Source organism: Schistocerca piceifrons, chromosome 3 (genome assembly GCF_021461385.2).
Source record: "Schistocerca piceifrons isolate TAMUIC-IGC-003096 chromosome 3, iqSchPice1.1, whole genome shotgun sequence".
NCBI classification, from domain to species: domain Eukaryota; kingdom Metazoa; phylum Arthropoda; class Insecta; order Orthoptera; family Acrididae; genus Schistocerca; species Schistocerca piceifrons.
Window position 1 is genome coordinate 187,570,359 of NC_060140.1, and position 14,852 is coordinate 187,585,210.

General features: G+C 39.2%; 1 protein-coding gene across 2 annotated transcripts in view; it reads left to right on the plus strand.

The window, feature by feature from the left end:
* LOC124789458 (iduronate 2-sulfatase) overlaps positions 1 to 14,852 on the plus strand; it is a 121,080-nt gene that overhangs the window by 69,543 nt on the left and 36,685 nt on the right. For both annotated transcript variants that reach the window (XM_047256826.1, XM_047256827.1), the window contains exon 5: positions 14,504 to 14,641. In XM_047256826.1, the coding sequence (XP_047112782.1) occupies positions 14,504 to 14,641 (138 nt within the window). The remainder of the gene's footprint in view (positions 1 to 14,503; positions 14,642 to 14,852) is intronic.

Consider the following 14,852-nt stretch of genomic DNA (forward strand, 5'->3'; position numbering starts at 1 on the left):
GAATGCACGACACAAAGCTTAACACCTTGCCTGGGCTCATCAACACTGACATTGGACTGTTGGTGTCTGGAAACATGTTGCCTTCTCAGATAAGTCTCATTTCAAATTGTATCAGGTGGCTGGATGTGTACAGGTATGGAGACAATCTCATGAATCCATGGATCCTTCATGTCCACAGGGAACTGTTCAAGCTGGTGGAGGCTCTGTAATGGTATGGAGCATGTGCAGTTGACTAATATGAAACTCCTGCTATGTCTAGACATGACTCTGACAGGTGACGCATACGTAAGCATCCTGTCTGATCACCTGCATCCATTCATGTCCATTGTGCATTCCGACAGACTTGGGCAATTACAGCAAGACAATGTGACACCCCACACTTCCTGAATTGCTACAGAGTGGCTCCAGGAATACTCTTATGAGTTTAAACACTTCTGCTGGCCACCAGGCTCCCCAGACATGAACATTATTGAACATATCTGGGGTGCCTTGCAATGTGCTGTTCAGAAGAGATCTCCACCCGATTGTACTTTTATGGATTTATGGGTAGGCCTGCAGGATTCATGGTGTCAATTCCCTCTAGCACTACTTCAGATATTAGTTGAGCCCATGCCACATCATGTTATAGTACTTCTGCATACTCGCAGGGGCCCTACACAATACTAGCAAGTGTACCACTTTCTTTGGCTTTCAGTGTATATATCTTTCTGCTTGTTTCATTTGTCCTTTGTAGCCTACTTTAGTAACCATTGTTGCCACAACTGCTTAATGGTTACTGGTACCAGTTTTGATGTGGACATGCTCAAAGAGGTCAGGTCTATTTGTTGCCATTAGGTCCAATATACTTCCATCATGAGTGGTGTTTCGAACTATCTGTTCTAGATAGTTTTCCAAGAAGGCATTTAATAATGTTTTACAGGATATTTTTCACACCCACCACTAACAAAACTGTAATTATTCCAATTTATTATTGGATGATTGACGTTTCAATCGATGGTTGCAGTACAATTGGAGAACTTATGTATGAGTGAACTGACATTTTGAGTTACATCAGAGGATGAGTCTGGTGGGCAATAGAAGGATCCAATCATCATTTTATGCCCACCCATGACACTGAGTCTTGCCCAAACAATCTCACACACAGCTTCAATTTCTATCTCAGTGGATTTGAGTTTCTTGTCTACTTGACAAATATAGCACCTCCATTTCCCGTTTCCCTGTCCTTTTGACATACACTTAAATTTTTCCCAAAAATTTCACTGTCATTAATTTCAGTTCTCAACCATTTTCTTATAGCTAGTGTTATGTGAGCATCATTGCTTTTCATGGGCACTTTGAACTCTGGCATTTTGTTGCAATTGCTTCAGCAGTTAATCATTAGGATTTTGATACTCTCACCTGTGGGAGGCATTTCTTTTGATCTTACACTGGTACTTCTGGGTTTCCTACAGCTGTAGTTATCTACATTAGATGGAGAATTTCCTAATTTAAAAATCTTTTGTGCGCACCCCACACACCATCAGTACCTGGATAGCAGCCTCTGGTTTGTAGTGCACATGTGACCCATTTAGTGGGACCCTACAGTTCTCAACCCTATGGCAAAAGTCTAGGAAGTTGCAGCCTAGTTTGTCATAGAACTTTCAACTCAGAACCAAAGGGCCATGGCCAATTTTGGGGACAATGCTGCAAATTGTGAGCTTCATTGAAACTCCTCGTGTGAGGCAGGTCTTCTCAAATTTCTCTGCCAGTCACTATAACGACCTGAGAATGACCTTGGAGCCCAGACAACAGGCATGTTCTGTAATGCATCAAACTGTTGGGAGATGAGTACATGATGCAGATCTCCATTCCACTGATCATGGTGAGCACTACATCATAGACTTCCAGGAGAAAACAAATAAAAAGACAGGCACAATATGGACAGAAGAAAAAAGATAACAACATAAAGACAAAATGAAATACTATTGGAAAGAAACAAAGGAAAGAAGAAAGAAGCCATAAGTTATTTCATGCGATCTTCACTAGGACAAACCAATTAAAAAAAAATTATAAGGAATTGTCACAATTGATAGTACCTTTGCAATACTACTGTAGTGACTGAAAGAAAGATAACTTATGAGAAATCAGGTAGACGGGTGTTTCACCATCTACATAAGTTGTGTGTACTGTGATATTTTGTAATCAGATATATCTTATAGAACAATTGGTGACCTGCTTGTTACATCACACCTCTAAATAATAAAGTCTGCCATAACTTCTAGTTTCTGCTTTCTTTTCTGGCATCTTATTGTCTGTCAGTGCTTGAAACGTATAATGACACATTTCAGTTACTTGAATGAAAAAAAGACGTGCATTGTTATGGATGTATTTTCATGATAATTTGCAAATTTTTTGGCCCTCTAACAAACTTTTGCAAATCTGAATTGCAGGGAAGACGTTGATGAAACTGATCACCACCAGAAAACTCATTAATGTACTTTCTAACTATATTAGGTTTCAAGGTAACTCTGCTGTTCTGGTTACAAACATTGGCTATTGTAGCATGGTACATATTAGGAATAATAAGAACTACTCTTTTGTCTCTTTTTCTATGCTGTCTGACTTTTCTTTGTTGTCATTGTAACTAACTATTTTTTGTTAAGTAATATTCCACACACATATAGGATTATAAGTAAACAACTGGTTTATGGGGGCTGCAGGAATTACAAAAAAAAGGTCCTTATAGAGCATGTGGCAACAAATGGAGATCATGCACTCAGCGGGTGTAGTCAGCTGATCACCAATAACGTCAAGGTGGTTAGCGCGCTGACTGCTTAGTGCGTTGCCTTGTGCACTTATTCTTTGCTGCAAGAGCAGAGCGTTTTCTGAACTTGCTGTATGTTATATTTAAAAATTATTCTTCTCCTGTTGTTTGTGTTAGAGTCAAGATGTTCATTACAATCGTGACTCAATAAATGTACTCTCTTTTCATTTATGTTTATTTCTATGGTAATTTGGTGATAGTACAGCAGTGATAACAAAAGGTAGTTGTAGATTATAAGTTCATTAACTTTAGTTCCCATGTAATATATGCAAGTGTCAGTGTTATAGCCCTACAAGACACAGCTTCAGCGATGACCCTAATGTGATACATAGGTCAAGGAATACAGTTTTTGACACAAGATATCATCTTGCATCTATAAAATGACAGATAATGACTTGCACATCATGTCCAGAATAGTTGAGCAGCTTCCGCCGTATTGGCCAACCAATCCTGCACTCAGGTTTGTGCAAGTTGAGGCAAGTTTCTTGTGTTCAGAAATAACAATGGACTCATCAAAATTCATGCTTGCGGTCAGCCAACTTGATCATTGATTCATGGTGTGGATGCAGGACATTATAATGACCCTGCTAGCAACAAATGCATACTTGCAGTTGAAGTCAGAACTCATGTGCTGAGTGTCTACCTCTCAAATGAGAGAGCATGACACATATTAACACAGGAAGACTTAGGAGACAAGAAACCTTTACAGTACCTATGCCACTCGTGGTGCAAGGTCGACAGTCACATAGTGCTGGACACGTTTTTTATGCTCATTATAGATCAGCAGAATACCGGCACAAGCAGCAATCACTTCTCAAACTGGAATGGTTTGAGATGTTCAGTTCCAACTCAGCAGTTATTTGCGGCAGTGCTTCAGCAGAGACAAAACCTGACTGTGATAGATTGTCAAGAAAGGAGATGGTACTTGAACACCAGCTGAATGATGACTTGTTAAAAAAGACTGACACCCTGGGTAAACAACTGAATGAACTTCTCACTGATCATAACACTAAAAGTAGATACCGGTGCGCTCACAGAGCAGTTCCACATCCCACACTTCTCATCGCAATGACAACATACGCTGGTACCATCAGCAGTTTGGCGACCAAGCTCACAAGTGGAACCTGCCATGCGAGTACATGAACCTCAAGCATCAAGCAGAAGTCGATGCCCCTACTTGTGCCTCCACCCGCCAATTCTGACAGACTGCAAGTCAGACAGAAATTTTTTGATTGGTATGGGCTGTGACTTAAGTATTCTGCCATACGACAAGATGCATGAGTACCACCCATCCACTACCTTCAAGCTGTCAGCAGCCATCAAGTCAATCATTCAAATGTATGGCATACAACATTTGGAGCTGGATCTAGGACCACTTTGTGCAATAATGTGGAATTTTGATGTCACCGACGTGGTGGAACTGATAATTGGAGCAGATGTCCTGGCCCACTACCACCTGCTAGTGGATGTCACCAGTGCCTGCTTCCGAGATGCTGTCACTGGGCTGATGAGGGTTGGTTATCAACGTTACACCATCAGCTGCATCGTCAAGCTTATCCAGGCAGCAGAAGACCATCAGCTCTGCACCTGCTCCCCAAAAAGAACAATGCATGGCAGCCATGTGGAAACTACCACACTTTGAATGCCAGAACCATTCTGGGCCATTAATCAGTACTGCACTTGAAGGATTACAATAATGCCTTAAGTGGGAAACAGGTCGTCAGTGTACTTGACTGCCCTAAGGCACATACGCAAAACCCTGTTGCTGAAAAAGACATTCTGATTACAGCAGTAATCATGTCTTTTGGATTATTTGAGAGTTTATTCATCACCTTTGGCTTCAGAAATGCCACACAGACATGGCAGCGATTCATTGTTTCAATGCTACAAAGTTTACCATACTGCTTCGCTCATCTGGATGACAATCTCACTTTTTGGGAGACTGAAGAAGCCCATAAACAGCATTTTGTTCAAGTTTTCAAATGCCTTACTGTCCGTGGTATCATACTGAACTTGTCATAGGGTGTGTTTGCCAAAACAAGGATACCTTCCTTGGACATGTAACTTCATCAGAGGGATTATGAACCTTACCTGAGAAGGTTGAGGTGGTATTCAACATTCCACATCCAGTTACAACGAAGGAACTATGCAGGTTCTGCAGCATGCTCAGTTTTCACTGTTGCCACTTACTGCGAGCTGCTGAATTGCAAGAACCACTAACAGCCACATTGGCTGGCCCCAAGGTGAAAGGCAAGGCATTGTTTCAATGGTTGTGGCCAATGATTGAGGCAGCCAAGAAGACTACACTTCTTGCAAACCCTGTGAAAGATGCGCCCCGGGCACTGGTGGTGGGTGCTAGTCAGTGTGCACTCAGTGCAGCACTTCAACAGTATGTCAACAAGACATGGCAGATGCAAGCCTTCTCTTCAGGCACACTAATGCCAGCACAACAAAGGTGGAACTCATATGATTGGGAATTGTTGGCCATTTATATAATGCTGAAATACTTCCATACACAGTCAGAAGCACGAATCTTCACGATATTCACAAACAACAAGCCTCTCATGAGCACCTTCAGTCAAAACAAAGATAAATGCTTGTCATTACAACTTAACCACCTTGAGTACATACTTCATTCTCAGGGCTAAATAATGTGGTGTCTGACTGTTCATCTTGGGCTAGTGCTGTCATGAACACCATTGATCTCTTATGTCTGTGTAACTTGCAGCAATCTGATCAAGAGCTACATAACCTTCTTGAAGGCACAGAGACTGGACTACAACTTGAACTCATGAATGTACCTGGAGCAGCTGCTTGTCTGTACTGTGACATTTCCAATGGGAACACAGGCCCATACATGCCAGCGTGCTAGCAGGTCTACGCAAGCATGTCTTCCATGGTCTGTATGACCTCTGACACCCAAACACCAGAGCATCAGCAAAACTTGTTGCCCCCACTATGTTTGGTATGGAGAACAAAAAGATAGTCAGCAGTGGGCCCACAAATGCATGGCTTATCAACAAAGTAAGATTGCTTGCCACATACATGAGCCCAAAAGAAACTTCCCACAAACAACTGAAAGATTCGCCAATATTCATGTAGATGTCGTGGGACCTCTGCCACTGTCAGATGGACAACACTATTTACTGACGATCATGGATAGATTCAGATGATGGCCTGAAAAAATTCTGGTTGACAGCACCTCTGTTGAGAAACTGGCAGTGGCGTTCATGTCGCAGTGTGTCACTCGATTTGGCTGCCCGTTACATATCACTACTGACAGGAGATACCAGTTGAAATCAAAGCTCTTTACACAGATGAGCAAATTTTCTGGCACTACCCACCACCTCACTACACGCTATTGCCCAACCAGCATTTTAATGTCAGAGCACCGGCACTGCTCCCTCAAGGCAGTGCTCATTTGCTATGACACTAAGTGGACTACAGCCTTACCCCTTGTTTTACTCAGCCCACAAGCAGTACCTGGACACAGCGCCAGTAGAGCTAGTATATGGTGAGACATTGTGCCTACCAGGAGAATTTATTGATTCAAGTGCTTCATCAAAGAAAACTCTGTACCAACCAGAATTTATAGCACAACTCAGAGAGTACACCACATACATCCAATCAGCCAGCGTAATGGCATGGACAATGTCCCTCCATCATTCATGCACGAAGGATTATCAAACAGTGTTCATGTCATGCTACTTGCAGTGGAATTAAATCAGTCCTTACACCACCAAATACTCCACTGTGTCCTTGCCTGCAATGACAGAACTCTAGACATTCTAGTCAATGGTAAACACAACACTGTCACAACTGACCAGGTTAAACCCGCCCTTGTGTTTGAAGACCCCATCGATGCATCCCTGCCCAGTCAACCGCCTCCATTGCCTTCTACGGGCAACCACCCATCTCCTGCCTCACCATTGCCACAGCCACCTGCCAAATGTGCTCTGCTCAGCATGTCCACTTTCCTGCAAGATTCCTCAGCAGTATCAAGTCTTGTGGACACTGATGGTGCTCCACTTCTGTGCAGTGGGCTGATGGGGCGTCCAGGGGAGATCGGGCAATCAAAAGGTGTGATCAGCTGATCACCAGTACCATCAAGGAGGTTTGCGCACCTGCTTGGAGTACTGTCTCACGTGCTTATTCCTTGCTGCAAGAGCAGAGCATTGTTTGAACCTGCTGTATGTTATTCTTAAAAATTATTCTTCTCGTGTTGTTTGTCTGAGATGTTCATTAGAGTCAAGGCTCAGTAAGTGTTACTCTCTTTTCATTTATGTTTATTTCTATGGTAATTTGGAGAGAGTACAGCAGCAATAATGACAAGATAGTTGTAGATTACGAGCTCATTAACCTTAGGCCCCAAATAACATATGCAAGCAAGTGGCAGTCTTGTAGCTCTACAAGACACGGCTCCAAGCAAATATCCTTTGTTCAAGTAGATTTCCATAAGATGTGAAACAACTCCAGATATATGAGTAATCTCTATCTTTTCCCCTTACTTGCTGTAGCAGGATTCACAAATATCATAAACTTTCACATGATGCATGATGCCTGAGTGTTTTTTATGTTGTTTTTGTTGTGGTCTTCAATTCAGACTGGTTTGATGCAGCTCTCCGTGCTACTCTATCCTGTGCAAGTTTCTTCATCTCGATGTAACAACTGCAACCTACATCCTTCTAAATCTGCTTAGTAAATTCATTTCTTCACCTGCCTATACAATTTTTAGCCTCCACGCTGCCCTCCAGTACTAAATTGGTGATCCCTTGATGCCTCAGAACATGTCCTACGAACCAATTCCTTCTTCTAGTCAAGTTGTGCCACAAATTCCTCTTCTCCTCAATTCTATTCAGTACTTCCTCATTTGTTACTTGCTCTACCCATCTAATCTTCAGCATTCTTCTGTAGCATCACATTCTGAAAGCTTCTATTCATTTCTTGTCTAAACTATTTATCGTCCATGTTTCACTTCCGTACATGACTACACTCCACACAAATACTTTCAGAAAACATTTCCTGACACATAAGTCTATACTCGATGTTAACAAATTTCTCTTCTTCAGAAACGTTTTCCTTGCCATAGCCAGTCTACATTTTATATCCTCCCTACTTTTACCATCATCAGTTATTTTGCTCCCCAAATAGCAAAACTCATCTACTACTTCAAATATCTCATTTCCTAATCTAATTCTCTTGGTATCACTTGATTTAATTTGACTACATTCCATTGTCCACATTTTTCTTTTGTTGATTTTATACCCTCCTTTCAAGCCACTGTCCATTCCATTCAGCTGTGCTTCCAGGTCCTTTGCTGTGTCTGACAGAATTACATTGTCATTGACAAACCTCAAAGTTTTTATTTGTTCTCCATGGATTATATTCCTACTCCAGATTTTTCTTTTGTTTCCTTTACAGCTTGCTCAATTTACAGATTGAATAACATCAGGGATAGGCTACAACCCTGTCTCACTCTCTTCCCAACCATTGCTTCCCTTTCACATCAACTCTTATAACTGCAATCTGGTTTCTGTACAAACTGTATATAGCCTTTTGCTACCTGTATTTTACCCCTGCCACCTTCAGAATTTGAAAGAGAGTACTCCAATCAACATTGTCAAAAGCCTTCTCTAAGTCTACAAGTGCTAAAAACGTAGGTTTACCTTTCCTTAATCTATCATTTAAGATAAGTCATAGGACCAGTATTGCCTCCAACATTTCTATGGAATCCAAACTGATTGTTCCAGAGGTTGGCTTCTACCAGTTTTTCCATTCATCTGTAAAGAATTCGTGTTAGTATTTTGCAGCCATGACTTATTAAACTAATAGTTCAATAATTTTCACACCTGTCAACATCTGCTTTGTTTGGAATTGGAATTATTATATTCTTCTTGAAGTCTGAGAGTATTTTGCCTGTCTTGCACGTCTTGCTCACTAGATGATAGAGTTTTGTCAGGGCTGGTTCTCCCAAAGCTGTCAGTAGTTCTAATGGAATATTGTCTACTCCCAGGGCCTTGTTTCGACTTAGGTCTTTCAGTGCTTTGTCAAATTCTTCACACGGCATCATATCTCCCATTTCATCTTCACCTACATCCTCTTCCACTTCCATACTATTGCCCTCAAGTGCATTGCCCTTGTATAGATCATCTGTATACTCCTTCCACCATTCTGCTTTCCCTTTTTTGCTTAGAACTCGTTTTCCATCCGAGCTATTGATATTCATACAAGTGGTTCTCTTTTCTCTAAAGGTCTATTTAATTTTCCTGTAGGCAGTATCTATCTTACCCCTAGTGATGTATGCCTCTACAGCCTTACATTTGTCCTCTAGCCAGCTCTGCTTTGCCATTTTGGACTTCCTATCAATAGAATTCTTTCATAATTTCTCTTTTACTTCTTTTTTCAACATTCTCTTACACATTGGTCCATTTGAGATATGGTGCTAATGCAGTTGAGCTAATCCAGCTGTCTGCATTAATACTGTGGTTAATATGTTCAATTGGTTTAACTGGTCTAATCACAGCCTGAGTTTTTTTAAATTTTTTTTTCTATTGAACTTAGATTTTATCCATCTGAATCCCTTTTTGTGCAAATATAAACATTAAACAGATAACTAGTGTGAGCAACAGTGAGGCACATGATTTTTAAGCCATACTGGCATAGATTTTTCGGAATGTATAAGTACATTTTGAATCTGAATTTACCACAAAATGATACCAGCAAATGCATCAATACATGCACATTCTCTAATACTGTACAACATTTTACAGTTGTCAGTAAATTTTGTGCTGGAGCTGAAGGATCATTTTGCTTGTGCTCAGAATGGGTTGTGTTCATAAATGAATCTTAAGCATGTTATAAATACATCAAACCAGTTTTTGGGTATAATGCATCTAAACATAAACATCAAAAAAAGTTTTGCATCGCCCCAATTCCCAGAACTCCTGAAGACAGCTGTTGATTGTGGATATTGATTCACAGACACTGTCCCTTTGACTGTTCAGAGATGTCACTAAACCCACCCAAAGATGTAAACAAGCATGCATGAGCAGCACCTATTAGATGGAGGGGTCCGACAGCCGATCGGTTCCAGCCATTCCACCAGGAAGGAGGTACATAGCTCGTGTTGTCTGTAGTTCATCCATGCCTAGATGGTCAATAGCACAGTTTGATCACATCCACAACATTACTTTGTGCCAGGAAGGGCTGTCAACAAGGGAAGTGTCCTGGCGTCTCAGAGTGAACAAAAGTTGTGTTGTTCAGACATGGAGGAGATCCAGAGAGACAGGAACTGTTGATGACGTGCATCACTCTGGCAGCCCACCTAACCTAACCTAACCGAACCTAACTATATAATTCACAGTCGCTCTGTGTCACTTGAAGTTTATCAGGAGAATGGTATTTTTAAATTTCAGTATTTGTGCATTGTCAATTTGCACTGGCACATTTTATGAATTGTTTTAAGTATATTCACTATGCAGCACAATAATCAGGCCAACAACCATTTCTTACTCCACAACAATGCAGTCTGAATAAAACCAGTAATAACTATGACATGCTGGATAGCATGCATGATAGCATTAATTTTTCTTTTGTCAGGTATTGCTGGTGTAAGAAAAATGGTTGATTCTGTCATTATAAAGACACTTCACCTTATCATAACAACTACAAACAATAAACAAGGAAATGTTTTATTGACAAACTGCCTATTGGCTTCTGTCTCGGGTTCTTCGACCGACGTTCATCTAATGATTTTTCTCTCAGCCAAAGAACCCGAGACAGAAGCCAATAGGCAGTTTGTCAACAAGTGGCCACGAAAGCCTTAACAATTTTGTAAATGTTTTATTGTTACTAAAATAATATGCACTATTAAAAATAGTCATAACAACTGTGCTGCAGAAACTGTTATAAAATGGTGTATGTGTAAGCAATATTGCATTTCAATAAATTAAAGTTATGACTGGTGGAAGTCATCTGTAATGTAACATCAAGCACTGCCTTGATTTATATTCCTGTGCTTGTCGCCTTTGAAAGAATTACATATGTGATAATTAGTTTGTTCATACGAACTGCCCATTATTCAAAACCTTGTTTTTGTGTAGTTTAGGTTCTTTAATTTCTGGATGTTAGTACTACACAAGTGATCACATGCTAGATGGGAAGGGCTGTACAAACCACTGTTATCAGTGGTTCTTCATGCCATAAAAATGAGTAACTTCAAGATTTTGTTTTAAAAATACTTGTAATGTGAATTAGCAGCTAAAATTTTGACAGAGCGTTTTCTTCATTTTATTCTTCCTGCAGAAAAATTTCAGGGCAGGTTTCAACATGTCAGGATGGACCATTCCCTTGTTAGATCATATGAGAGTTTGTTTATAAAAACATTTCATTGTGATTCATTCATATTATTTAGGTTTTTAAGTTCTAAATCGCTTAGTGACGTTTGTTAATAGTCATTCCATGAGAAAAATTAAAATGATATATGTCAGTGAACCACCTTAAACAAATACTGGCAATACACCATTTTTATGAGAAGAGTGTTCCAGTAATGTTGTGACAAACTTCAAGGGATTGTAGAGGATGTCTTGAGGAACAAATTGAGGATAGGAAACATCACCCAATGATACTGGTGCCTGCCATTAGGCCATCCATATATCTGCAAATGTGACTGCGTGCTGAGGGATCATATGCAGAACATTTCGCAATATAGTTTGTTATTCAGTGATCATGACTGATTGCCGGAATTGCCGTTGGAGAATATGGAACTAGCTGCTGTATATACAGGAAATGTCTCCTGTGAATGCAAAGCTCTGTTTGTTTGTTGGATGATGTTTGCAGCATGGTACATATTAGAAATAATAAGAACTACTCTTTTGTCTCTTTTCTACGCTGTCTGACTTTTCTTTGTTGTCATTGTAACTTGTTATTTTTTGATGTTTCAGACACGGGTTTCCGTCTGCAGTTTATTCTTCTCCTGTAGAAGACCAAAACACATTGGAGATTTTATAGGGTTCAAGGAAAACATAACCTGCAGATGGGAATCTGGGTCTGGAACTATCATCCAACGAGTCAACAGAGAATCACATTCATAGAAGACAAGGCCTTTCTATGCAGCAGCTAGCTCCATCTTCTCCACTGGCGACCATGCCAATCAGTCATGGTAACATAATAACAAATAACACTGTGAGGCATTCTGCCTATGTTCATCAGCATACAAAGTCGTGTGTGCTGCCAAAGAGATGGCCTAATGGCAAGCACCAGTGTCTATAACTTCGGTGCTCTGTAGTGTTGTTAGATGATGTTTCCATACCTGGGTTCCTATTCTTGAGTTGTGCACCCTCTACAATCCCTCAAAGTTTGTTGCAACATTTCTGGGACACCCTGTACATTTTCATATAGAATTTTTATCTCTTGCACTCCTTTGTAGGGTTTTGAACACAGTTTTATACTGTGCTGAAAACATCTATAACAGGTTGTTGGTGAACATCAGGCAGAAAATAGAAAACCCCCCCAAAAAAGGGTGGAGGCAGAACAATTCATCATTATACTTAGACTCATCAACATAAGTTATATAGACATCTGATAGCAGTATGTTCTAACTAAATGTTTTGTTTGGAGCATTAGATTAAATAACAGCTGAATAGTGTAGGAGAAGGAGTAGAGGATTTTTTTTTCATATTAGCTCTTTTTCTCCTAATATAACATATGTAAAGTTATCAAGATGAAATTGCCATTATTATCAATGTGAGTAATTGAGCACTAGTCTTAAATTTTTGTTATGCTTCACAAAATTAGCCAGAAAGTGTTCCTTCCACCTGTTAAAATATAATATGTTCCACATTCCTGAAGTGTCTCCTTTATTATGTGATTTCTGAAACACAATGTGTGAATGAATAAGTGAATTCCAATATAGAAGTAGATGTAGAAGTTTATTGTCTCATTATATACGATTTCAAGCCATTGACTTAAAAGTACAGGAGACTCATCAAAACACAAAAACTGTTTTACAATTTTCCTTATAATATCAGTAATATACAGTACTGAATAATTACTTAATTAAGCAGTTAATAATTTTTCTTCGAAAGTAGCAAACTTTTAACATTATCATTTATGATTTCTTCTACTGAATAGTAACATTTCTGAACTAGTTTCTCATATAAGGATTTCTTCAGTGTTTCTAAATTTATGCTGAGAAATTCTCTTCCTTTCAATTTGTTATAAATTTTCATACCCATATAATGTGGAGTTTGAGCATAAAGTTTTAAACGGTGCATAGGCAGTGTAAAGTTATTTTGATTTCTGGTGTTGTAATCATGTTGAAAATGATTTGCTACTAATAAATCAGGGTTACTATGTACAAAGATAATCAGCTCATATATGTATAGTGAAGGAACACTTAGTATACTCAGATTTTTTAAGAGTGGACGTCATGATTTTCTTCGCCCTACATTGTACATATTTCTAATGGTGGCTTTCTGAAGTTTTAGTATTTGACACATATTGTTTGAGGTACCTCAAAATACAATACCATACCTTGTTACTGACTCAAAGTAACTGTGATATACTACTTTTCTTATGCCCATACTGGTAGCATTGTACAATATTTTCATTGCATATGCTAGGCTATTTAATTTATTTGAAAGGTACTGTATTTGTGACCCCCATGATAGATTTTTATCTAGTTGCATTCCTAGGAATTTCACACACCCACCTTCCTGCAAATCCTGGTTTCTGTGACTGACCTGAATATCATTTAATTTTGCTTGTTTTGTTTTAAATTGCATTAACTGAGTCTTTTCCATGTTTAATTTTAACCCATTTAAATCAAACCAGGTATCTAAGTTTTCTAGAGAATTTAATACATTTCCCAGAAATGTAATGTTTGGATTTGAAATAAGTTTTTGGATCACTTTCAGATATCCAGCATCACGGTATATGTACAGCAGAGACAACTTGACACACGCGTGCACGCGCGCGCGCGCACACACACACACACACACACACACACACACACACACACACACACACATTTGACCATTGTCTCTGGCTGCCAGGCTGCCAAGGCCAGACCAGGTCTGGCCTCGACAACCACAGACAGTGGATGTGTGTGAGAGCTGCATTTGCATATCTGTGTGTGTGTGTGTGTGTGTGTGTGTGTGTGTGTGTGTGTGTGTGTGTGTTTTGTCTAGTTCAGAAGAAGGCTTTTTGGCCAAATGCTTATTTGTTTAGCAGTCTTTTTGTTGAGCCTGTCTGCGGCTCTACATTTTCACTATGTAGTGGAACAGTTTACTGAAAAGTCTTAAATTGCTGGCCTGAGACACTACAGTTTTTCACAAAAAGACTGAACTAGATATATCGAGGGATGAAATGAAATCCTGTGATCATATCTATGAAAACAGTTGCAAGAAAGCTTCACTTCAGTTTAATGTCTTGATAATAATAATAATAATAATAATAATAATGAACCAACTGTTGCCAATGTAATAAACTTTAAGTTCTCATCCTCTTTTACAGCCTTTAAACATTGTTCTTTTGATTTCATACATGCATGTTAATAATTAACATTAGAAAAGCATGAATAATTAAAAAAACACAATAAGTTCTAAACAAAAGCTAATGAAATGTATAGTTAGTTACTTCAGTGTTCTGGTTTTTGTATATGTCAAAAGTAACAGCTGAACACGACTTCACATTTTACAGATGAGACATCAAAATTAATACGGCAGAGTTACTATGCAGCAACGTCATATATTGATGACCTTATTGGACAGTTGCTGAAAGAACTTAACTCCCATGATTGGAAAAACAATACAATTATCGTACTCACAGGAGATCATGGTAAATATAATTACACTTGTTAGTTAACTGCAACATAAACTTTATTTCATTCTTTTTCATCAGAGACCCTAGACTTGGGATGTAAATTCTGATTACCACTAAAAAACATAATAATTAAATAGGTTTTAAATTTTCCAATACTGTTATGTAGACAACTGATAGTAATCTCTCATATTTCCAAAGTTATGCAAATATTTTGTATCAAGCAGTA